This window comes from Carcharodon carcharias, chromosome 14, assembly GCF_017639515.1.
Source record: "Carcharodon carcharias isolate sCarCar2 chromosome 14, sCarCar2.pri, whole genome shotgun sequence".
NCBI lineage: Eukaryota > Metazoa > Chordata > Chondrichthyes > Lamniformes > Lamnidae > Carcharodon > Carcharodon carcharias.
The window spans coordinates 74,951,210-74,977,096 of record NC_054480.1 but is presented as its reverse complement, the minus strand read 5'-3'; the positions used below and the strand labels follow the sequence as shown (position 1 = coordinate 74,977,096).

The following is a 25,887-nucleotide window of genomic DNA, read 5'->3' as shown; positions in this document are numbered from 1 at the left end:
TGTAATCTTCTTTTATATTATGGTTAGTTTGCCCTCATATTTAATCTTCTCCCTCCTTATTTCTTTTTTAGTTGTCCTCTGTTGGTCTTTGTCAGCTTCCCAATCCACTGGTTTCCCACTGCTCTTCACCGCACTGTATGTTTTCTCTTTAGCTTTTATACTGTCCCTGACTTCCCTTGTCAGCCATGGTTGCCTTGTCCTCCCTTTAGTATGCTTCTTCTTCCCAGGGATGAATTTTTGCTGTGTCTCCCAAATTACTTCCAGAAACTCCTGCCATTGCTGTTCCACTGTCTTTCCTGCTAGACTCATCTCCCAGTCAATTCTGGCCAGCTCCTCCCTCATGCCTCTGTAGTTGCCTTTATTCAATTGTAATACCGTTTCATCTGATACCAGCTTTTTCCTCGCAAATTGCAGGATAAATTCTATCATATTATGGTCACTTCCTCCTAAGGGTTCCTTCACCTTAAGCTCCCTTATCAAATCTGCCTCATTACACATCACTAAATCTAGAATTGCCTGTACCCTAGTGGGCTCCACCACAAGCTGCTCCAAAAAGCCATCTTGTAGACATTCCATAAATTGCTTTTCTTGGGATCCTCTACCAACCTGATTTTCCCAGTCTACCTGCATATTGAAATCCCCCATGATCACTGTAACCTTGCCCTTTTTACATGCCTTTTCTATCTCCTGGTGTATCTTGTGCCCCACATCCTGACTTCTGTTCGGAGGCCTGTACATAACTCCCATTATGGTTTTTTTACCTTTGTTGTTCCTCAACTCTACCCACCCAGATTCTACATCATCTGACCCAACGTCATTTCTTGCTATCGATTTAATTTCATTTCTTACTAACAAAGCAACCCCACCCCCTCTGCCAACCTGCCTATCTTTTCGATAGGATGTATATCCTTGGATATTTAGCTCCCAGTCCTGATCCCCTTGCAGCCATGTCTCCGTGATGCCCACCACATCATACCTGCCAATTTCAATCTGCACCACAAGTTCATTTACCTTATTTCGTATACTGCGTGCGTTCGGATCCAACACCTTCAGTCCTGTATTTCCCGTCCCCTTTCTCATTGTCATCCCTTTATCTGATGTGCTAGAAGTTAGATTCCTAGCCCTTTCCAAACACTCTGTCCTATTTTGTGTTCTGGAGACTTTAATAGCCTCTCCTGGGCTCTCCTTCCTTTTCAGTTTTTTCATAATTTTCCATGAAGTTGAATCCACACACCCCTCCCCCACGCTAACCTGCTGCTTTGTTTCCCATTAGTCATTCTTCTTGGAGCTTACCCTTCCCTCCTTCCCCCCCACTTTCTAGTTTAAAGTCCTGTTGACCACCCCATTTACCCTTTTCACTAGAACATTGGTCCCAGATTGGTTCAGGTGGAGACCGTCCCAACGGTACAGATCCCTCCTGTTCCAATACTGATGCCAGTGCCCCACGAAATGGAACCCCTCTCTCCCGCACCACTCCTTTAGCCAAATCATCTTCCTTTGTTTAAAGTATCACTGCAGCCACTGGCGTGTTTTCCCTTTTTGTTTCTCATTGACAAGTGTTGCCAGAGCTGCATGGATGCCATCTCCAGTCAAATGCTGCCCTGATATCGAGATCAGGTCTTCCCGCCTCCCCAATGCTATTCAGCTCTTGTGTCCATTTCTAGATCAGGGCTGTGATTAGGTCTGGACTTGAATGGGGATCCTGTGGAAGGTACGTGGGGTTCTAGCAGAGCTTGAACATGGTTTCGATGGGCAGGTCGTTACTGAGGTTTAGATGGTAAAAGTGTTGACTTTTGCTTGTAACGATCTGTACCCCCAGTTGGGAATGAAGAACTGGCAATCTGGCACGGAAAGGCTTCAAACTACAAATGTACGAAGATGACGAGCTACAAAAGATCATCTAGCCTGCCCCACACTCATGATGGATGGAATATTGTGCATAGACTTTTCCTACCTTTCCTGCCCCTTGCATACATGTGATTTCCTGAGAGAAGCAAAACAGAATATCTCTGGATCAATAAGGGAAAATATACCCTGGAAAATTCCTCCTCGACCCCCTCCAGTGATCAGAATTAGTCCAGGAAATCATGGACCAAGTGTTATCTCTTGCTTTCCATATGATGCAATCCCTTTCTCAGCCAGTAACCTGGCCAATTCCCTCTTGAAGATGTACAGTCAGTACACTTCATATCAGCCAGCAACACAAATCCAGAGGCTCACTACTCAGGGGAATGAAAAAACACCTAGATTCCAGTCTTTTCGTACTCTTACACAGTTTAATCTCAGCTCCCCAGTGCTCTTCAATCTGTTAAACTAGCATAATCTCTCAGTAGGCACACTACCTCACTCTTGGACTTCAGATTGCCTCGAAGTCTATGCTGCTCTAGAGTAAATACACCGAGTTCTTTAAGTCTATCTGAGTAGCTACTCTCTTTAAGTGAGGAATCATTCTTCTGGCTCCCCTCTGGACCTTTTCGGAAGCTGATATATCATCCACCTTTAGAAGTCGGTTGTGCTGAAAGATGGTGTCTGTGTAGTTGTCTTCTGGCCTGTGTATCCTCTGTTAATAGGATCCAAGCTGGTTAGTGAAGCCAAAACCAAAACACAGCGTTTTTCTTCATTGAGAGAGTTTATTGATTTGTTCAGTCTCGCAGCTCTCCTTCCATTCCACCCAGTGTCCCAGCTATCCCCTATTTATATCCTTTTGAGTACCAATAAAAAAGTAAATTAATGAACAAATTAACAGCCCCTTAAAGGGGCATTGCAGCAAAAATACAAACCTTAAAAGGAAACTTATCAAATTAAATTAAAATGTTTACGGGTCTGATGATGCACTCCAGCACCTGAGTCGCTCACCAGTCATGGAAGGCCTCAAGCATACTGGCAGACACACGTGTTCCCTCTTCAAGGACACGTGGGTATAAATACAGCTGCGGAGTAGGGGCAGACAGTTGCTTCTAATGACCTGTCCCCTACTCGTATGTGCTCAAAGACATTTAATACCCATCACGTGTTTCTCTTAACCTTAACAATGTAATTGGAAAAGCATTAACATCCTGGAATAGAGATGAATGGCTATTTCCTCTCTGTTCATTCAAGGAACTGAGGAAGTATAACAGATAATTGAAATCACACTTTGACAGTGGATTCTGTGGTTGCTGCTTTTTTTAACACCATACTTAATGCTAGTCAATTGTAGTCCTGTTAATTAAATGTGTCTACCGAAAATTTCTCTCTCTTACACTCTTGCTTCCTTTTTCTCTCCCTCCTGCTCCAGGTTTCATTTAATAATTACCTGGCCCTGAAGGAGTTCTTCCACCTATTCCCAGAATACAGTAAGAATGAATTCTACATCACCGGAGAGAGTTATGGAGGAGTCTATGTGCCAACACTGGCAGAGCGTGTCATGATTGATCATAGTATCCGTTTCAAGGTGGGAGCCGAGCAATGAAAAGTCATGTAGAAATGCCGGAAATACTCAGGCAGGCAGCATCTGTAGAGAGGGAAGCAAAGTTAATGTCTCATATTGGTGACCTTTTACCTCCATAAAAGGGTCCTGACCTGCTGAACACTGGCAGCAGCTCCTGTTTATATTTCAGATTTCTGACATCTGCAGTATTATTCCTTTGAAGGAATGAAGAACCATAGCTGGATGGTGTTGTTCCCGGTTGAGTAGGGGAAGAAGAGGTCTGAGAAGGGGGAGGAGAAGGGTGCGATCTTTTGGTTGAAATGCTAAATTTGTCTGACCTGCCCCCTTGGGTTGATGTAAAAGATCCCACAGCGCTATTTAAGGACTAACAGAGTTTTCAATAGCCAATATTTACCCCTCAACCAACATCACTGAAAAGCAGATTATCTGCTCGTTGCCTTAACATTGTTTGTGGGATCTTGCTGTGCACAAGTTGGCTACTGTTTCCTCCGTAACATAAGTAACCACACTTCAAAAGTACTTCAGTTACTATAAATCACTTTAAGATGTCCAAAGGTTAAATGCATATGGTCTGTTTTTTATTGACATTGAGGGAAAACCCACAACTTATCTTTGTCATTATTGTTTCATGTGTTTTCCTTTGCAGTGATAATTCTTAAATTCTACTAGGAAGACACAGGGGTCTAGTGATTAATGGCATTGGACCAGAAACTCAAGGGTTGAGAGATCAAATCCTGCCATGGATAATTGTCAAACGGAATTTGTCAAATGGTACCAGAAATCTATTGTGTTGTAAAATATCTCTTCCCTGAAGAAAACCTGCTGATCTTACCTGGTGTGGTTTATGTGTGACTCCAGTCCCAAATTACGAAGTGAATTCTTGATGGCCTGTAGGCAACTGTGGATGGGAAACAAATGCTGCCTTCCCAGTACAGCCTATATCCCAAGAACAAATATAAAAACAAATTCTCCATTTCATCCCCTGCCCCCCAAATATGATATAGTGAACTGGACACGGCCCCTCTGAGTATTTCCCCAACCTTCTTCCCTAATTTAGTGACTATGACACAGGCTGTTGTCCTGGATAACACAATCCACACAACTCAATTCAGCCATCTAGTCTGTGTGGCTTAATGTTCTATTGGGTGAGAACATCAGATAGAGTTATTGTTTTGTTCACTTGTGGGCAATTCCTTTAAAATCTGCTGTGTTTTCCGTCACTTGCAGCTGCAGCTGTATGTAATAAACGTGGATTATTTTCCCCTGAGTTTAGAAGGTTGAGTGATGATCTAGTCAAGATGTTTAAAAGGATTTGATAGGATAAGCACAAAGAAACTATTTATTGTAGTTGGAGAATCAATATAAGAGATCAATCTTAACATTCGGCCTGTTAGGTGTGGAACCAGGAAGCACTTATTCACCCAAAGGGCAGTGGAAATCTGAAACTTTCTCCATCAAAAGGCTTTGGATGTTCAGACATCTTAAATTTTCAAATCTGAGAAAAATATTTTAGTTAGCTAAGGGTATCAGGATGTGAGGTAAAGATGGGTATATACCAGTAGCTCATTGAATGGGGGAGTAATTTACCTCAGTGCCTATGTTCCATATTAATGTTAATGTTTTTTTTTAGGGGATGGCAGTCGGAAATGGATTATCCAGCTGGGAATACAACGATAACTCTTTGGTTTACTTCTCTTATTACCATGGACTGTTGAGGTCAACGTAAGTAGCAACAACTCATTGGCCTGGGTTTTAGCCCTGAGACGTGTTCCATGTTTTGGTGGGTGGGTTGTGGGGAGGGGAGGGGTGGGGTGGGGGGGAGAGGGGGGAGGGGTGGGGTGGGTGGGGGGAGGGGGGTGGGTGGTTGGGTGGGGGGTGGGGGTGGGTGGGGGGGCGTGTTGTGAGGTCAGGATACCCAGGGAGAGCAGCTTTCTCAAATGTCCTGCAGTTGTTTGTTGTAAGATTGTAAGTTACCTCATGAAGAGGTCTAGAGGCTTGTACGGTTGAACAATAACTCTTTATTAATAACACACAAATATATATACAGGATGCTGATTTGACTAGGTGCTATCTTCATGCCAACTTCTACCAAACTCACCACTACACTCCACTACTCCCATGTGACTCTCTACATCATAACGTGGGTGGTACTATTTTCCCAGTCCCATATGAACCCTTATAGCCTCAAATACCCTAACACTACAATTTTAAATACAGGGCTCCTTTAAATGTTGTTTTCTGTCTGGTTCGCACTCACAGGCAGCCTGACTGACAGGCTGGAGGGTTCTCGAGCTGGAAGCCTACTTCAGGAGGCTGAAGTAGTCAAGCAGGTAAGTTTATTGAGGGTAAAAACAGAAAATGCTGGAAATGCTCAGGAGCTCTGGCATCATCAATGGAGAGAAAAACAAAGTTAACGTTTCAGGTCGCTGACCTTTCATCAGAGCTGGAAAAACTGGGACTTGCAGCGCTCTGTTCTCTCAGGTCCAGCCATAACATTGTCATTGCTCTTGTTGTTTAGCCAATCAACCTCTACCTTAGGGGCTGAAGGTCAACTCTCTGACACTTCCTTCTACCTCCCACCACCAAACATTAAGCCATTGTTTCTCAGGCTTGAACGATCTTCCCTCCACGGCTTCTAACCTCAAATCCCACTTCTACCTCCATCCCATGTTCTATGAGCAGGACTCTGCTGGTAGGGCTATCATTTCAGCCCCTTCCTGCTTCACTGATCTGATTTCCTCCTATCTCGATTATTTTTCCTCTCCATGTCCAGCCTCTTCATACCTACATCCATGACTTTCCCAGTATCCTTCATCACTTCAGTTTTCTGACCTAAACACTCATCTCTTCATCATGGACATTCAACTATCTACATCTCCATCCCCTAGCTAAAGAGTGTCTGAGGGCTCTCTGCTGCTTCCTCGAAAGGAGGCCCAACCAGCTCCCATCCTCCACCACCCTCCTCCGCCTGGCTCAACCAATTCTCTCATAGAGCAATTTCTCCTTCAACTCCACTCACGTCCTCCAAACAAAAGGTGTTGCTATGGGTACCTGCCTGGGTTCTAGCTATGTTTGCCTTTTTTGTGAAATTTGTGGAACATTTCTTGTTCCAGTCTTACTCAGGATCCCACACTTACCACATTTTCCTGTACATTGATGACAATACTGGTGCCGCCTCCTGCGCTCATCCTGAATTGGAAAATTTCAAGAACTTTGCCTCCAACTTCGACTCTTCCCTTGACTTCATCTGGACCACATCTGATTCCTCCTTTCCCTTCCCAGGCTTCCCTATTTCTGTGGATTGGTTATTCCGTCAATTTTCACTATAAGCCCAATCAGACATATCTCCTCACACCCTATTTCCTGTGAGGACAGCCTTCCATTCGCTCAATTTCTTTGCACTGTCTGAACAGATGTGAAGAGACAATCTTTCACTTTGCTTTTGGATGGAAGCTATCCTGACATTCGCACCTCTTCTGGGCACATCTTTGTTTCTTAACTTGTCCCATTGCTGCTCACTTTAATCTTGCACCATAAAACTTTTTTCTGCCCTATCACAGACCTGTCCTTTGATTCTTCTTCTCATCCTCCCTTTCTCTTGTTCAAATCCAATGTCATTTTTAACTTCTCCCAGTGCTGATGGAAGGTCATAGAGCTGAAACATTAACTCTGTTCCTCTCTCCACAGATCTGCTGAGTATTTCTGGCACTTTCTGTTTTTATTCTCAGCCGAGTCTAGGACTAAATATTTAAGTTTGGTCTGCAATTATTTTTTTAGACTGTGGTCTGATCTCCAGAAGTTCTGCTGTTCTGAAGGAAAATGCAACTTCCACAACAATAAAGATAAGAACTGTCAGGCCAGGGTGAGTATTGCTTTGTACGTTTACTCTAATCACAACTGTATTTGTGGGTCATTTCAACACCTGCCTTTCTCTCTGTCCCCTGTATCTCATAGAATCAAAGGAACTTAACACAAGGAATAGGAGCAGGAGGAGACCCCACAGCCCTCAAGCTTGCTCTGCCATTCAATAAGATCATGGCTGATCTTTTCTATCAACTTTGCTGCATTTTCCTATATCTCTCGATTCCTGTAGCACCCAAAAGTCAGCTGATCTCTGTCTTGTATGTGCTCAACAACTGAGCATCCACAGCCCTTCTGGAGTAGAGAATTCCAAAGGTTCACAGCTCTCTGAAGAAATTTCTCATCTCAGCCTTAAATGGACAACCCTTTACCTGACTAAGACCCCTAGCTCTAGACACACCAGCCATAGGAACATAGGACTTAGGAGCAAGAGTAGGTCCTTTGAGCCTGCTCCAACATTCGATAAGGTGGGGAAGGTGTTAGAGTCGATCACTAAAGAGGTTATAGCTGGGCACTTAGAAAAGCTCAAGGTAATCAGGAAGAGGCAGGATGATTTTATGAAAAGGAAATCATGTTTAACCAACTTATTAGAGTTCTTTGAAGGAGTAACACGCACAGTAGATAGAGGGGAAGCCTGTAGATGTACTGTGTTTGGATTCCCAGAAAGAATTTCATAAGGTGCCACATCAAAGGTTATTGTGGAAAAAAAAACTCATAGTGTAGGGGGTAACATAGTATCCTAGATAGAAGATTGGCTGGCTGGCAGAAAACAGAGTATGCATAAATGGGCCTTTTACTGATTGGCAGGATGTGATGAGTGGAGTCCCCAAGGGTCTGTGCTGGGGCCTCAACCTTTTACAATTTATATCAGTGACTTAGATGAGTGGAGCGAAGGCATGGTAACTAAATTTGCAGATAAGTAGGAAAATATATTGTGAAGAGGAGATAAGGAGTTTACGGACAGATATAGATTAGTTGAATGAGTGGGTATAATGTGAGAAAATGTGAAGTTGTTCACTTTGGCAGGAAGAATAAAAAAGCAGAGTATTACTTAAATGGAGAACGACTGCAGAATTCTGAGGTGCAGAAGGATCTAGGTGTTCTCGTGCATGAGTCACAAAAAGTTAGTATGCAAGTAAAGCATGTGATCAAGAAGCCTATTGGAATGTTAACCTTTATTACAAGAGGAATTGAACAAATAAGTAAGCATGTTATGCTTCAGTTATACAGGGAAGGCCGCATGTCGAATATCATGTGTAGTTTTGGTCATCTCATTTAAGAAAGGATGTAAATGTGTTGGAGGCGGTTCAGAGGAGGTTTACGAGATTGATACCTGGAATGAGCAGTTTGTCTTAGGAGGAAAGGTTGGACAGGCTGGGCTTGTTTCCACGGGAGTTTAGAAGAGTGAGGAGTGACTTGATTGAAGTATATAAGATCCTGAATGGCCTTGACAAGGTGGACGTCGAAGGAGCCAAAGGGCCTACTTTCCCTATTACGTATGTTCGTAAGATCATGGGCTGATCTAATTGTGGTTTCAGCTCCACTTCTGCCTGTGCTCCCAATAGCCCTTGACTCCCTTGTCTATCAAAAATCTATCTAGCTCTGACTTGAATACATTTAGTGACCCTCCTCCTCCTCTTCCCTCTGGGGCAGAGAATTCCACAGACTAATGACTCTGAGAGAAAAAAATGTCTCTTCATCTCTGTGTTAAAAGGGAGACCTCCTATTTTTAACTTGACCCTCTAGTTCTAGTCTCCTCCACAAGAAGGAGGATGCTCCGGATATCCACCCTGTCAAGTCTCCTCAGGATCTTATATGTTTCAATAAGATCACCTCTCATCCTTCTAAATTCCAATGGGCACAGACCCAACATGTTCAACCTTTCTTCATATGATATGCCCTTCATCCCAGGAGTGAGTTGAGTGGACCTTCTCTGAACTGCTTCTAATGCATTTATATCCTTTTTCAAGTAAGGAGACACAGTACTCCAGATTTGGTCTCACCAAGGACCGTACAAGTGCTGTAAAACTTCCTACATTTATATTCCATTCCCCTTGCAATAAACACCAACGTTCCATTTGCCTTCCCAATCACTTACTGTACCTGCATGCTAACTTTTTGTGATTCATATATCAGGACACCCAGATCCCCTTGTACCATTGAGTTCTGCAATTTCTCTCCATTTAAATAGTACACTGCTTACTTTTCACATTTTTCCACATTATACTCCATCTGCCAAATGTTTGCCCATTCACTTAACCTATCTGTATTTCTTTGGAGATTCTTTACCTCCTCTTGATAACTTGCTTTCCTACCTATTTTGCTGTCATCAGCAAATTTAGCCAGCATACATTCACTCCCTTCATCCAAGTTATTGATATAGATTGTAAATAGCTGAGGCCCCAGCACTGATCCCTGTGGCACTCCACTAGTTAAAACTTGCTAACCCAAAAATGACCCATTTATCCCTACTCTTGCCTTACTGTATCCATGCTAATATGTTACCCCTCCATCATGAGCACTTATTTTGAGTAGCAACTTTTATCTGGCACTTTATCAAATGCCTTTTGGAAATTGAAGTACACCACATCTCCAGGTTCCCCTTTATCCACATTGCTTATTATTTCCTCAACAAACTCTAATAATTTATTTAAACACAATTTCCCTTTCACAAAGCCACACCTGATTACATTAAGATTTTCTAAGTGTCCTTCTATAACCTTGGTAATAATGGATTCTAGCTATTTCCCTATGACAGATATTAGGACAACTGGCCTATAGTTTCCTGCTTTCTGCCTCCCTCCAGGGAAAAGAGCCTCTCAGCAGCTACCTTGTCAGAATTTTATACATTTTAATGAGATCAGTTCTCATTCTTAATTTCAGAGAATATAGGCCTGGATCTGGATCTCCCCTCATAGCAATTGCTGCATTCCAGGAATCAATTTAATGAGTTTTTTATTCTTCCAACCAAAGTGGATGATTTCACATTTCGGTACATTACACTCCATCTGCCACCTTCTTGCCCAATCACTTAACCAGTTTATATCTCTTTGCAGCCTCTTTGTGTCCTCCTCACTGCTCACTTTCCCACTTTAGCTTTGTATCATCAGCAAAGTTGGATAATAGTACACTTGACCCTCTCATCCAAATCATTGATATAGATTGTAAATAGCTGAGGCCCCAGCACTGATCCCTGTGGCACACAACTATTTACAACTGCACACCTGGAAAAAAAAGCATGTTTTTCTACTCTGTGTTCTGTCCATTGTCCAATCCTCAATCCTTGCTAATATATTATCCCCAATCCCATGAATTCTAATTTTGTGCAAAAATGTATTAAAATTCAAATTCACCACATTCACTGGTTCCCCTTCATCTATTCTGATAATAACATCCTCAAAAAAGCTCTTAGATTTGTCAAACACTATTTCCCTTTCATAAACTGTGTTGGCTCTGCTTAATCATATTATAATTTTCTAAGCGCCCTGTTATCACATCCCCAATAATAGATTCTAGCATTTTCCTGACTACTGATGTCAGGCTAACTGGCCAGTAGTTTCCTGTTTTCTCTATCCCTCCTTCCTTGAGATCGGTGTTACATTTGCTACCTTCCAATCCATGGGGATCATTACAGAATCTAGGGAATCCTGGAAGATCAAAACTAATTCATCCGCTACCTCTACATCTACCTCTCTTAAAACCCTTGGATGTTGGCCAGCAGGCCCAGGAGATTTGTCAGCTTTTAGTCCAACTAGTTTCTGTGGTACAATTTCTAGGTGTTTTTTTTTGTCATTTCCTGTGAAGATGGATACAAAAAATCATTGTTTAACATGCCTCCTTATTTTCCCTTGAAATTTTTTTCTGTCTGCTTCTAAAGGATCAATATTTATTTTTGCTAATCTGTCCTGTTTATATATACTTGCTGAAGTTCTTGCAATAAACAGAATAACATCTTGTTAGTTTTCTCTTGTATTCTCTTCTCTCCCTGTTTATCAATTCCTTGATCATCCTTTGCTGGTTTTTAAATCCCCAGTCCTCAGCCCCGCCATATTTTGTTGACAATATTATTGTTGGCCTCTTCTAATCTAAAATTACTCTTACATTCTCGGGTTAGCTACAGCACAGAAGGAGGCCATTTGGTCTAATGTGACTGTACTGGCCCTTTTGAAGAGCTATCCAATTAGTCCCACTCTCCTACTCTTTCCTGGTAGCCCTGTAAATTTTCTTCAAAATATATCCAATTCCCTTCTGAAAGTTACTATTGAATCCTGTGGTCTGTGCATTCTAGGTCATAACTGCTTGCTGCATGAAAAATTAGAACTTCTCATCTTCGTTCTGATTTCTTGCCAATTACTGTATCTGAAATTTGTGTTCCCTAGTTCCTGTCAGTGAAAACAGTTTCTCCTTATTTACTCTTTCAAAGCTCCATGTATGTATTGCCTGTCCTCACACTCATTTATGTAACTCTGTCTGTTCAATTTTTAATTGTTGTGAATGGACCTGCCACCTGAGCATGAAACATGGATGAACAGCCAAGGCTGATATCGTAGGACAGGATTGGAATGAGTAAGAGAGGCAGGTTAATGACTAAATGTGAAGGTAGCCTAAGAGGTAGTGATTAAGTATAGGTGGGCTGAGAAGTAGTGGTTGGGTTATGGCAGTTCGAGGAGTCGTGGTTGGGGTAAGGTGAGTCAAGGTTAGGTTAAGTCAGGAGGCAAGCAGCTGGGTGAATGCCAGGAGAGGGAAGGGGAAAAGACAGAAAGAGCAGAGCACCCCTGTGGCTGTTCTCATCAACAATAGATATACCGTTTTGGATACTGTTGGTGGGGATGACCTACCAGGGGCAAGTTGTAGTGGTCATGTCTCTGGCACCGAGGCTAGACCCTCAGCTCAGAAAGGAGGGAGGGAAAAGAAGAGAGCAGTAGTGATAGGGGATTCGATAGTTAGGGGGACAGATAGGAGGTTCTGTTGGAGAGATCGAGAATCCCGGATGGTTTGTTGCCTCCCTGGTGCCAGGGTCTGTGATATCTCGGATCGAGTTCTCAGTATTCTGAGGAAGGAGGGTGAGCAACCAGATGTCGTGGTCCATGTAGGGACCAATAACGTGGATAGGAAGGAGGAGGAGTTCCTGCAAAGAGAGGTTAGGGAGTTAGGTGCTAAGTTGAAGGACAGGACCTCAGGAGTGCTACCCGTGCCACGTGCTAGTGAGGCTAGAAATAGGAGGATAATGCAGCTAAATACGTGGTTAAGGAGATGGTGCAGGAGGGAAGGCTTCATGTTTCTTGGCAATTGGGCTCTGTTCCAGGGAAGGTGGGACCTGTTCCGACGGAATGGTTTGCACCTGAACTGGAGAGGGACTACCATCCTTGCGGGTAGGTTTGCTAATGCTGCTCCGGGGCGTTTAAACTAGTTTTGCAGGGGGAGGGGAACCAGAGTGTTAGAGCAGATAGTGAGGTGGAGGAGGATAAAGGTCAAGCGAGGAATGCATGTATAGACAGAAATCAAGGGTCCATACGTGATAGAAATGTTCTCAGGTGCATCTATTTCAATGCAAGGAGTATTGTCGGAAAGGCAGATGAGCTTAGGGTGTGGATTGGCACGTGGGATTACGACATTATTGCTATTAGTGAGACTTGGTTGCAGGTGGAGCAGGACTGGCAGCTCAATGTTCTGGCGTTCCGTTGTTTCAGACGTGATAGAGGGGAAGGGATGAAAGGGGGAGGAGTGGCATTACTAGTCAGGGAAAATATCACAGCTGTGCATAAGCAGGACAGCCCAGAGGGCTCGGCCACAGAGGCCATATGGGTGGAGCTGAGGAATGGGAAAGGTGTGACCACACTAATAGGGTTGTATTATAGACTGCCCAATAGTCAGAGAGAATTGGAGGAGCAAATCTGTAGAGAGGTAGTAGACTGATGTAAGAAACAGAAAGTTGTGATAGTAGGAGATTTTAACTTTCCACATATTGACCGGGATTCCCATACTGTAAAAGAGCTGGATGGCTTGGAGTTTGTCAAATGTGTTCAGGAAAGTTTTCTAAATCAATATATAGAGGTACCAACGAGAGACGATGCAATACTTGATCTCCTATTAGGGAACCAGACAGGTCAGGTGACAGAAGTATGTGTAACTCTTCTGAGTACAAACATGTTTCCATCTGTTCCTATTCAGATGAAGTTACATTGTTTCATAGTTTGCCATTGTGAGATTTGAACTCTTGATCTTGGGGTTACAAACCCAGTACCATAACCACTTGGCTATTTAGGCCAAGCTCGAAATATGTGTAGGTGAACATTTTGGGTCCAGTAACCACAATGTCATTAGTTTTAAGCTAATTATGGATAAGGATGGTCTGGTCCTCGAGTTGAGATTCTAAATTGGAGAAAGGCCAATTTTGTGGAAATGAGAAAGGATCTAGGAATAGTGGATTGGCATAAATTGTTTTCTGGCAAGGATGTGTTCAGTAAGTGGAAGGCTTTCAAAGGTGAAATTTTGAGAGTGCAGAGTTTGCATGTTCCTGTCGAGATTAAAGGCAAAGTTAACAGGATAGGGAACCTTGGTTTTCAAGGAATATTGGCGATCTGATTAAGAAGAAGAGAGAGGTGTATAGCAGGTATAGGCAACAAGGAGCAAATGAGGTACTTTGTAGAGTATAGAAAATGTAAGAAAATACTAAAAAAGGAACTCAGGAAGGCAAAAAGAAGAAATGAGGTTGCTTTGGCAGATAATGTGAAGGTAAACCCGAAGGGTTTCTACAAGTGTATTAAGAGTAAAAGGATAGTAAGGGACACAATTGGTCTCCTTGAAGATCAGAGTGGTCGTCTATGTGTGGAGCCTCACGAGTTGGGGGAGATCTTGAACAGTTTTTTTGCATCAGTATTTACAGGAAACTGGCATAGTGTATAAGGAAGGCAGGGAAACAAGCAGTAGTTTCATGGAACATATAGAGATTAAAGAGGAGGAGGTGCTTGCTGCCTTACAGCGAATAAAGGTAGATAAATCCCCCGGGCCTGACATGATATTCCCTCGGACCTTGAGTGTAGAAATTGCAGGGGCTCTGGTAGAAATATTTAAAATGTTCTTAGCCAATGGTGAGGTGCCAGAGGATTGGAGGGTAGCTTATGTTGTTCCGTTGTTTAAAAAAGGCTCCAAAAGTAAACCAGGTAATTACAGGCCAGTGAGCCTGACGTCAGTAGTAGGTAAATTATTGGAAGGTGTTCTGAGAGATCGGATATATAATTATTTGGACAGCCAAGGGCTGATTAAGGATAGTCAGCATGGCTTTGTGCGTGATAGGTCGTGTTTAACGAACCTTGTAGAGTTTTTCGAGGAGGTTACCAAGAAAGTAGATGAAGGAAAGGCTGTGGATGTTGTCTGCATGGACTTTAGTAAGGCCTTTGACAAGGTCCCACATGGGAGGTTAGTTCAGAAGGTTCAGACACTTGGTATCCATGGAGAGGTTGTAAACTGGATTCGAAATTATCTGTGTGGGAGAAGACAGAGAGTGGTAGTGGATGATTGCTTCTCAGACTCGAGGTCTGTGACTAGTGGTGTGCCTCAGGGATCTGTGCTGGGACCATTGTTGCCTATATCAATGATTTGGATGATAATGTGGTGAATTGGATCAGCAAGTTTGCTGATGACACTAAGATTGGAGGCATTGTGGACAGCGAGGAAGGCTTTCAAAGCTTGCAGAGAGATCTGGAACAACTGGAAAAATGGGCCAGAAAATGGCAGGTGGAATTTAATACGGAAAAGTGTGAGGTGTTACATTTTGGAAGGTCAGTCCAAGGTAGGACATACACAGTAAATGGTAGGGCATTGAGGAGAGTGGAGGAACAAAGGGATCTGGGAGTTCAGATACATAGTTCCCTGAAAGTGGCGTCACAGGTAGACAAGGTTGTAAAGAAAGCTTTTGGCATACTGGCCTTCGTAAATCAAAGTATTGAGTATAGGAGTTGGGATGTTATGGTGAGGTTGTATAAGACATTGGTGAGGCCAACTTTGGAGTATTGTGTGCAGTTCTGGTCACCTAACTACAGGAAGGATATCAGTAAGATTGAGAGAGTGCAGAGAAGATTTACTAGGATGTTGCCGGGTCTTAAGGAGTTGAGTTACAGGGAAAGATTAAACAGGTTAGGACTTTACTCCTTGGAGCGTAGAAGAATATGGGGAAATATGATAGAAGTTTACAAAATTATGAGGGATATAGACAGAGTAAATGTGAGTGGGCTCTTTCCACTCAGATTAGGGGAAATAAACACGAGAGGATATGGCTTTAGGGTGAAAGGGGAAAGGTTTAGGGGGAACATTAGGGGCAACTTCTTCACTCAGAGAGTGGTGAGAGTGTGGAATGAGCTACCATCTGACCTGGTAAATGCCGGCTCACTCTTAAGTTTTAAGAATAAATTAGATAGATACATGGATGGGAGAGGTCTGGAGGGTTATGGACTAGGTGCAGGTCAATGGGACTAGCGGAATAATATTTCAGCACAGACTAGAAGGGCCGAATGGCCTGTTTTCTGTGCTGTAGTGTTCTATGATTCTAAGACAGCCTGAGGGGTTGTGGTTAAGGCGGGGCAAGGAGCCAGGGTTAGGTTAAGACAGCCCAAGGGGTCGTGGTTAAGTTAAGGCAGGTCGAGGAGTAGCCTTTGAGTACAGCATTCATCTGTGGTCACAAAAACTCAAAAGGAAACGTCCAAGCTCCTGGAGTCTGTGCAGAGAAAGACCACAGGATGATCCATGGTGTCAGAGGACTTCAGTTATGCAGCAAGGCTCGATAAAACTTTGACTCTTTACCTCTGAAAAGGATAAGTGAGAGGAGACCTGAAAAGTGCCTTGTTCTAGTGTTAACCATGAATGTGAGATAAGGGGACACAGTGAAACTGCTAAAGGGCAAGTTCAGGAACAATGTTGGGAAATGCTACATCATAGAGTAATCAATACTAGAATAGAGCTTTGTTCTACAGTGACCTGGGGCAGTTGGAAACTAAGTTGAGGTTCCTAAGGATGGATGAGCTAGATGGACTAAATATCCTCTCTGATCTGTATTTTGAATTATTATCCAAGCAGCTAGATACATCACTTGATGGATCTGTATTCCATCCCAAGCAATGTAGACAGGATAAGAACCATTACAGTCCTGCCTTATTCTGCATTTGGAATCATGGAATTTTACAGGAGAGAAGGAGACCTTTCAGCCCATCGTACTGTGCCAGCTGTTTGAAGAGCTATCCATTGAGTCCCATTCATTCTCTTTGCCCACAGTTTTCCTTTTCAAGTCATTTTTCCATTTTGAAAGTAATTGTTGAATCTGTTTCCAACAGCCTTTCAGGCAGCACATCCCAAATCTTAACAGCAGGTAGGGTAAAACGATTCTCCTCATTTTCCTTCCAGTTCTTTATGCCAATCATTTTAAATCTGTGCCCTCTGCTTATTGATCTACTACCACTGGAAACCATTTTCCCTCACTTTACTCTATCAAAATCATTGAATCCCCTCAGTTAAATTTCTGCATAGGCCCCCTTTCCTCTCAGGAGAATAAACACAGCTTCTGTAGTCTCTCCACATTAAATGAAATCTCCCATCCCGATAACTCTCCTCCACATCTGCTGAATGGTGCCCAGAATTGAGTACATCACACCTGCTGAGGCATAACCAGTGTGTTGTGAAAGGTTTAGCTTTACCTCCTCACTTTTTGTGCTCTACATTGCAGTGAGGAATGCCACTTATATTTTCCTGCAGCTCACTTTATCCCAGTCCTAATGGGATGCCAGCTAGTCTCCAGCAACATTTTTTAAAATTCATTTTTGAGGGCAATTAGGGATGGGCAATAAATCCTGGCCCAGCCAGCGAAGCCCACATCCTGTGAATGAATAAAAAAAACAGTTGCTGGAGACCAGCTGGTATCTCAACAAGAGGTAAACCAGAGAGGAAGTTCTCTCAATAAGTCAGAATGTAATAAATTTACTGGCAAGGGGGTAGCTTATTTATTTTGTTCACATGGATTACAATGCAGTAATTAAGTAAAGATTATTACTTTCTTTTCAGGTTATAGAGGTGTCATACATTGTGTGGCACTCAGGCCTGAATGCATACAACCTGTACGCCGATTGTGTCGGAGGAGTGCCTGGTGAAATCCGGTAAGGAATAGTCAGGACAGGACCCGAAGTTGGGAAGGCAAGCAGGGTGCTACCTGTCAGAGATTTAGTGCTTAGTAACTATTGGGCATGGGTAGGTGGGGAGGGGTGTGGTGACATTAGTGGAAAATGAGATCAAGGTGGATTTGAGATCAAAGGGATTATGTCCTGGGCCTCCATCAGTCTCCAACCCCACACCCTGTGGGAAGCATTGGAAGGTCAACAAACAGGAATGAGATTCTAATTGCTGAAAGTAGATGGTCCGGCATTCAAATAAGTGGGCCAGGGATGAGAGGGGGAAGTGTGGAGTCAGAGGAGAAGGCAAACATTAGGGTAGAGGAGGCCCATAGTTTCTTTGTGGGGTGCAAAGGAGCATCCTGTTTCTCTCCACCTACATGAAAACAAAAATAAGCTAACAAGCCTCATCTTTGGCGGCCCCTAGTTTCTGCTCCCGACTGGTTTGGCCTGCTGGGACATCCATATGGGCTTCCACCCCCACTCCCTACCCCAGGCCTGTGGTCAAAATTGCCACTGGCCCCGATTGGAACCTGGTCAGCATATCTAAAGCAGGACCTCACTGCCTTTGTGAATGAGCTGTTATGGCTGTAAAAATGAAAGCAGGTTAATATGGGATCCCACAGGAAAGCAGTGGGATTGGAGGAGGGGTGGACGCAAGGAGAATTTTAATTGCCTATGCACCTGATTTCTGCCAGGTGAGGAGAGTTGTAATACTCCCATTTACATTTTTGTATAAATGAACTGATGTTCCCTGGCATTGTTACTGGGCAGTCTAGGATCTGGAGCATGGTTTTTGTTGATCAGCTGTTAAGCTGGGCTCTGTTCTAAATAAGAAACTCCAGCTAACTGTATTTGGTTGTTAACCACAGGGTCAAGCAGAGATCAATTGCAAAGAGTGTAAATATCAGGCACCAGGAATTAGCTAAATCTAAAATGTTTCTCAAGTAACTCTTGCTCAGATTTGGAGGTACGTTATTTTATATTCACAGGGCATTTATGACATGTAGGAGTGTAACATCATAAAATATAGTTTTTCCTCTGTTCAGAGGAAAAACCCAAATTATATATCTCTTCCGTTTACTTTCAAATTCTTTTTTTCATGTTTCTTGTCTTTGTCTTCTCACTTTCTTCTGTACTCTTTTTCTTTCCTTTTTTATTATCTGAAATGACAATTTTTGTTTGCTGCTAGCTTAGTTCATGTTCCCGGGGCACTTCCTGCCAATTATACCAAAACATAGAAAAAAGAAGTGGGAGTAGGTCATTTGGCCCTTCAAGCCTGCTCCACCATTCAATATGTTCATAGCTGATCCTCTATCTCAATACCATAGGCGAGCACTCTCCCCAGACCCCTTGATGCCTTTAGAGTCCAGAAATTTATCTATTTCCTTCTTAAATATATTCAGTGACTTGGCCTCCACAGTCTTCTGTGGTAGAGAATTCCATAGGTTCACCACCCTCTGAGTGAAGAAGTTTCTCCTCATCTCAGTCCTAAATGGTCCACCCTGTATCCTGAGACTGTTGACCCCTAGTTCTAGACTCCCCCGGCCAGAGGAAATATCATCTCTGCATCCAGTCTGTCCATCCCTATCAGAATTTTATATGCTTCAATGAGATCTCCTCTTATTCTTCTAAACTCCAGTGAATACAGGCCCAGTCGGTCCAATCTCTCCTCATACGACAATCCTGCCCTCGCAGGAATCAGTCTGCTGAGCCTTCGCTGCACTCCCTCTATGGCAAGTATATCCTTTCTTAGGTAAGGAGACCAAAAGTGCACATATTACTCTAAGGGCAGCATTTTCCCTCCATTGGGGGTGTTGTGTGGGAGCGAGCGTGGGTGGGCGGGTTCCCAATCGGCGCCCCCAATTAAGGCCCACCTAGTGTGACGTCCGCTTGGCAGCGCTATGCGTTCCCTGTGTGGGGGTGGGGGCAGCGGGGAGTGGGGATTCCCTGAAAAGAGAGTGTGCTCTTTTGCACATGGGCACGAAAGAGCGCACAGATCTCCTTGAGGCAAAGTTCCGCCCCAGGGAGATCGGTTGAAGATTTTTACATTTTTTAAAGGGTCGAAAAAAATTTCCTGACATGTCCATTACTTTTATTTAAACATGTTTCAAAAATGTTAAATCCCTCATGAAACCTCATCCCGCCCGTGGATGAGGTTTCATGCTTTATGGGAAGGCCTCCTGGGCTCTTTGCCTGCCGCCAACCTTAAAGTTGGACAGGCAGGTCCATTAACCATTTCAATTACTTTTTTAATGGTCTTAATAGGCTGTTGACAGGTTGGCTGGCATGCAGCCGAGTCGGCTATGCACCCACCGAACTGAAAATCTAAATGGTGACGTCAGGACACATGCTCTATGTCACCCCGCGTCGTTTTACGCATCGGCGAGCGGGCCCCACCCCCTGCTCACCGACCAGAAAAGGCTGCCCCAGGTGTGATCTCACCAAGGCCCTGTATAGCTGCACTAAGACATCCTTGCTTCTGTACCCCAGTCCCCTCTCAATGAAGGCCAAGATACCATTTGCCTTCTTAACTGCTTGCTGCACCTGCATGCCTACTTTCAGTGATTGGTGTACAAGAGCACCCAGGTCCCTTTATACATCAACATTCTCCAATTTATCACCGTTTAAATAATACTCTGCCATTCTGTTTTTCCTACCAAAGTGGATAACTTCACACTTATCCACATTATACTGCATCTGCCATGTATTTGCCCACTCACTCAACCTGTCCAAATCACCTTGAAACCTCTTAACACCTTCCTCACTGCTTACATTCCCACCAAGTTTCATGTAATCAGCAAACTTGAAAATATTACATTTGGTTCCCTCATCCAAATCATTGATATATATTGTAAATAGCTGGGGCCCAAGCACTGATCCCTGCGGTACACCACTAGTCACCGCCTGCCATTCCATAAAAAAACCATTTATTCCTGCTCTCTGTTTCTTCTCTGCTAACCAATTCTCAATCTATGCCAAAATATTAGCCCCAATCCCATGTGCTTTAACTTTGCACACTAACCTCTTATGTGGGACTTTATCAAAACATCCATTGGTTCTCCCTTATCTATTCTGCTAATAAAGTCCTCAAAAAAACTCCAGTAGTTTTGTCAAACATGATTTCCCTTTTATAAATCCATGTTGACTTTGTCTAATCCCGTTGATATTTAGTGACCTGTTATCACATCCTTTATAATAGACTCTAGCATTTTCTAGCATAACTGCTGATGTTAGGCTAACCTATCTGTAAAAAGCTGTTTTCTCCCTCCCTCCTTTTTAAATGGTGGGGTTACATTTGCCACCCTCCAATCTGCTTGGACTGTTCCAGACACACCTCACCCATAACATGGAGGAACATAGGAAGAGGAGTAGGCCATTCACACCTTCGAGCTTGTTCTGCCATTCAGGCCATGGCTAATCTACAACTCAATCCATTTGCCTTCCTTTATTTCATATCTATTGATGTCCTTGCCTTGAATAGAACATGAATGCTGGCATAGACTTGTTGGGCTGAGTGGCCTACCCTTGTGCTGCATATTCCATGTAAACCTATAGAATAAAAATCTATCAGTTTCAGTTTTGAAAAGTTTCAGTTGATCCCCAGCATCCACAGACTCTGAACAGGCCTGGAGGGCTTTGAGATCTGGCCTCATCGTCCACTGTACACCATGAGCAGGTATGTGAGGGGGAACAGAGAGGATCACTGAAGGTGTCAGCTTGCCTCAGTGATAGCACTGCTGCTCTTCAGGAGGTCATGGGTTTGAGTCCCAGTCCAGAAACTTGATAATCTAGGCTGACACTTGAGTGCAGTACTGAGGATGTGATCCCATTGTGCTACTTCAAGGAAAAGCAGAGGAATTCTGTTCGATATCCTGGCTAGTATTATTCCTTCACTAATATCACTGATTATCGGGTTGTTTTTTGCTATATGTAGATTGGCTGCTGTGTTTCCGACATTACTATAGTGATTTCAAAAGTACTTCATTGGCTGTGAGGCCATGAAAGGGGCTATATAAATGTTAATTTGCTCTTTATCTCATACTATTAGCATTCACTTCTGTAACATGGCATTGAGAGCCTTCTCCCCAGAATATACTCCTTCATAAATAAAATTATGCTATGTGTATGCCTGCTGACTCCTCTGACCAATGGCCACACACTCAGATGTTCATACCCCTACCCCTAACCTCCCCTCACAATAGACCAGTGAAGAGCAGCAGATAATAAAAACAAAAAAAATTGATGGAAATACTCAGCAGGTCAGGCAGCATTGGTGGTGAGAAACAGAGTTCATGTTCCAGGTTGATGACCCTTCATCAGGCCTGAAGAAAAATAGGAAGGTAAGATTTTTTAAGCCAGGAGAAGTGGGGGAGGAGGACAGGAAGAACAAAAGGGAAGGCCTGTGGTAGGGTGATGGGCAAGGGAGTATAAATAACAAAAGATTTGATGATACAAAAGCCAAAGAGAATGGTAATGGGTACAGTAAAGAAACAAGGGTTGTGTCCAAATGAGGCGTGAATAGCTACATAGCAACCATCTGAATGGAACATGAAGGGGTAAAGAAAGAAACCAGCCAGCAAAAAAAAATTCAAATAAACACATGGAACAAGGTGGAGACCGAGGTCATGTTCTAAAGTCTGTTATGACGTGGTAGATAATGTGTGCAAGGCAAACCAAATCCACGAGGGAAACTTTGTCATTCTATCACAACAGTTTTGCAATTTGTATTTATTATGAGATGTGTACATTGAATTCAAAGTAATAAGTCCACCAACACGTTTAGAGATTTTAAAAATTAAAGTAAAATATTTATTAACAAAATATAAAAGATTTCAAGCACACACATAAGACTACAATTATTACTAATAACTCTTAAAATTCCTAATTAACCTGATTCCCTGTTACGCTCCCTTTAAAGCAACTGTCCGCACTAAATTTTAGATTTAAAAAAAACTCAGCAAGTTAGCTTAATACCCTGGACGGTGAATTCCAAATGGCTATTCCCCAACTTCAGCTTTGTAAGACAGCAGACTTATGCACAAATGCTGGAGGCTTCACTAAGGCTATTCCACTTACTCCTGTTAGATCTCACATGTCTTTCTGACACAGTCATTCATTTTTCTTTATATATGTTTCTCTCCTTTTTAATATGTAAATTCTGTTGTTTCATATGTCTTTGAAACTGTGAGCAGGATTTTCCACACCTCGCCGCCATGATCTTCCAGTCCCACCGCAAGTCAATGGACTTCAGGCTGGAGAACTGCCTCGCCCATGGCGGGTCCTGCCTGCGACGGGGCTTGAAATTCCCAGCCTGTATCTTCCTCACAATATAAAAACTTTCATGGTGCCAATATTGCCAGTAACCTTTGGGGAAAAATAACACATTCCTTAGCCTTGCTTATCTGGCTAGTTGTAAACAGACTGAGATCCCTTTGAAATCCAAATATCCCTTCATTTATTTAAACATGTAAATTCCCCTCAAACCTTACATGCTAAGCCAGCATCCGTGTTTACTCATTAGCATGTCAAGCACCCAGCTTCTTTTGATTAATTTTAAACTTGCAGCTTTTAAACTTGCAGCCTACTTGATTCCAAATGTAATTAAATCACATTCACACAGACCCAACTATACTTACTTCCATAAACCTACTTCACAATAAACCAGAAAAATATTGTGAAAATTATTATACTTGCATGACAAGTCATTGAATTCAATATTGAGTTCAGAAGGCTGTAGAGTGTTGAATTGAAAGATAAGGTGCTCATGAACTAGCGTTGAGCTTCATCGGAACTGTAGCTGGCCAAGGACAGGAAAGTCAGAGTGGGAGCAAGGTGAAGAATTAACATGACAAGCAACAGGTAGCCCAGGGTCGTGCTTATGGACTGAATGGAGGTGTTCCTCGAAGTCGTCACCCAGTCTGTGTTTGGTCTCGTCAATGTAGAGGAGACCACATTGTGAGCAGCGAATACAGTACACTAAACTGAGGGAGGTTCAAGTAAATCGCTGTTTCACTTGGAAGGAGTGTTTGCAGCCTCGCATGGTGAGAAGGGAGGAGGTGAAAAGGCAGGTGTTGCATCTCCTGCGCTTGCACGGAAAGGTGCCATAGGAAAGGGAGGGGGTGTTGGGGGTTACAGAGGAGTGGAGGGAATGGCAGCAGGTAACTGTGTTGTCCCTCGAGGTCACGGTCTGTCATTGAGGTGGGAGCTACACGACAGTGGGAGAAAATACATTAAGAGCCAAGTACTTAATCAACAAGTGACCAACTGTTCTTTCATCTTTCAACAGCTTTGACGAGAACCAGAAGCAGCTGGTCATCAGTAACTTGGGAAATTTGTTCCCCAAAAACGAAATGAGCCAGTGGTGGAGGAAGGTAAACTCCTTTAATGCCTTTGTAAAGATGGTGGCCAGATTGATAATGCAACAACAATCTGCATTTATATAGCGATATCAATGTAATAGGGCATCCCAGGATGCTTCATTGGAGTGTAATTAGACGATAAAATTTGACACTGAGCCACATAAGGAGCTATTAGGACAGCGGACCAAAAGCTCCATTAGAGTAGGTTTTAAGGAACATCTTAGAGGAGGAGAGTGTGGGACATGAGCAGCTAAAAGCACAGCTTTCAATGGTGGAGCAGAGGGTGTTGAGGCGGTGGTGCATTAGAGTCCCTGCTCTTTCTTCTTGTTTCCAGTGGTGAATCTAGTACTTTAATAAAATATAACCTTGTAGATAGTGATTCTGTTCAGACAATCCTCCTGTTGATGCAGATTATCGCAGTGGAACTGCCTCATACAGGAAAGACTGGCCTTGGATTCCATCCCTGGCTCCATTGGGTTAGCTCGTCAGGGGCACTAAGTTTGTCCCGTATTCCCCTGTAATTTTGTTGGGGATGGATCAAACAGAAGCCAAAGAATTTGAATAAAATGAACAGAAATGCAGGTGTTAATAGGAAGTCATACTTGTGGTATCTATCGAGCAAATACTGTGCACTGTGGAGTTTGAGGATTGGAGTAACAAAAATTTAAACAGACTTTGAAAGTTGAGACTGTGTTCTGCTGTGGACTGACTAGGTGCTGGTGGAGGGATGGGGGGCTCTGGCAGCGCTGGCCAAGGTGAGTGGAGTTGTCTGGCAGTGCTGACCAAGGGAAGTAGGTAGTATGTGAGTCAGCAGTGGGCTGTGCATCTCATTTAATTGGCAAAAACAATCTGAGGCCTTGTGTGAAGATTCTATCAGTTGAATTAAAATAAGACAATAGAGTGGAGGATGGAGGTGAAATTGGAATTGGGCTGAGACACATGTCAGGTGGAAACTGATTTACTGCCCATTGCATGACATCCCACTGTGTTGAAGATCATCAGTCCACCTATCAGCAGGCTGCGTAACATTTGAACGACCCATTCCCCCTGTTTTTGCCCCCATGTCCAATTTCACCCCATCCCAGTGTGCTTTTAAAAATAACAATTTTACAAAACTATTTTTGAGTATTGCTGAAAAAAAAGTGTTGAAACTTTTCATCTTGCACTCATCAGGATACTTGCAAGAATACCAATATAAGGTGGAAAACAACAATTTATACTGTATGTGAAGAGAGTGCTGATTGGGCAGCAAGTGGTGTTGCCATGGAGAAAGCACCACTGATAATGGCTAACAGTTAACTGCTAAGCATTGTTTGAAATTTAAACCAGGCAGCTCCACCCTGATTTGTCAAGGCATTGCCCTGAGGAATGAGCAATGTGGTATATCAATTTCAGTGTGATGCTATGTATGTAGGCCGTACATCCCAAAGCCTAGCGGATCATATCAAACAGCTCCCAGCCACTGTTCGCAACAGGCAAGGTACAGACCATACCCAACCAGCCCGTGCTTGCAAAACTCCAAACATTAGATTTGATTCCCCAATTGGACAACATTTGCTAATTAGTCCTCAATGTGCTAAGAATTATGCTGACAACCAATTTAAGATTGTCAGTCAGGCTCACCATGTGTACTGGAAGCTACATATATTAATACACAGGTCCCTGTTCTTTACAGACAGAACATGTACACACATTATGTCTGTTTCAGCTAAACAAAATAAGTGACAGCCATTCGCTGGTTCATTCCTGCTGATTGCAAGACGCAAAGCTTAGACATGTCTCTTTTTTTTCAGCAATACTCAAGTTCTGTACTACCAAACGGCTAAATCTATATTTTGAGGGAAAATGCAAGCATTCAGACCTGAACCAATGGAAGTAAAAGTTGCTTTTATATTGTACTGGGGATCCTTTCGGCCACCAGCTGCAGTGAACCTGGCATGTTTGGTGTTCCTACCTGCAACAGCAAACCCATGAAGAGCTAACAGTGCTGGCACAATAGAAAAGCAGTTATGGAGAGAGAGAGAGCAACAGGTGGTTGTAAAGTCTGCCAGCTAATGGGAAAGGGTGAGGTTTATTGTGG

At 43.0% G+C, this 25,887-nt stretch overlaps 1 protein-coding gene across 4 annotated transcripts in view; it reads left to right on the top strand.

Annotated features, from left to right (window-relative positions):
• The window catches only part of ctsa (cathepsin A), a 60,399-nt gene that overhangs the window by 17,653 nt on the left and 16,859 nt on the right, over positions 1-25,887 (top strand). For 3 of the 4 annotated variants that reach the window (XM_041204064.1, XM_041204062.1, XM_041204063.1), the window contains exons 6-10: positions 3,278-3,433; positions 5,061-5,152; positions 7,208-7,292; positions 17,342-17,433; positions 23,735-23,819. In XM_041204064.1, the coding sequence (XP_041059998.1) occupies positions 3,278-3,433; positions 5,061-5,152; positions 7,208-7,292; positions 17,342-17,433; positions 23,735-23,819 (510 nt within the window). The remainder of the gene's footprint in view (positions 1-3,277; positions 3,434-5,060; positions 5,153-7,207; positions 7,293-17,341; positions 17,434-23,734; positions 23,820-25,887) is intronic. The other variant, XM_041204065.1, reaches the window with a different exon arrangement.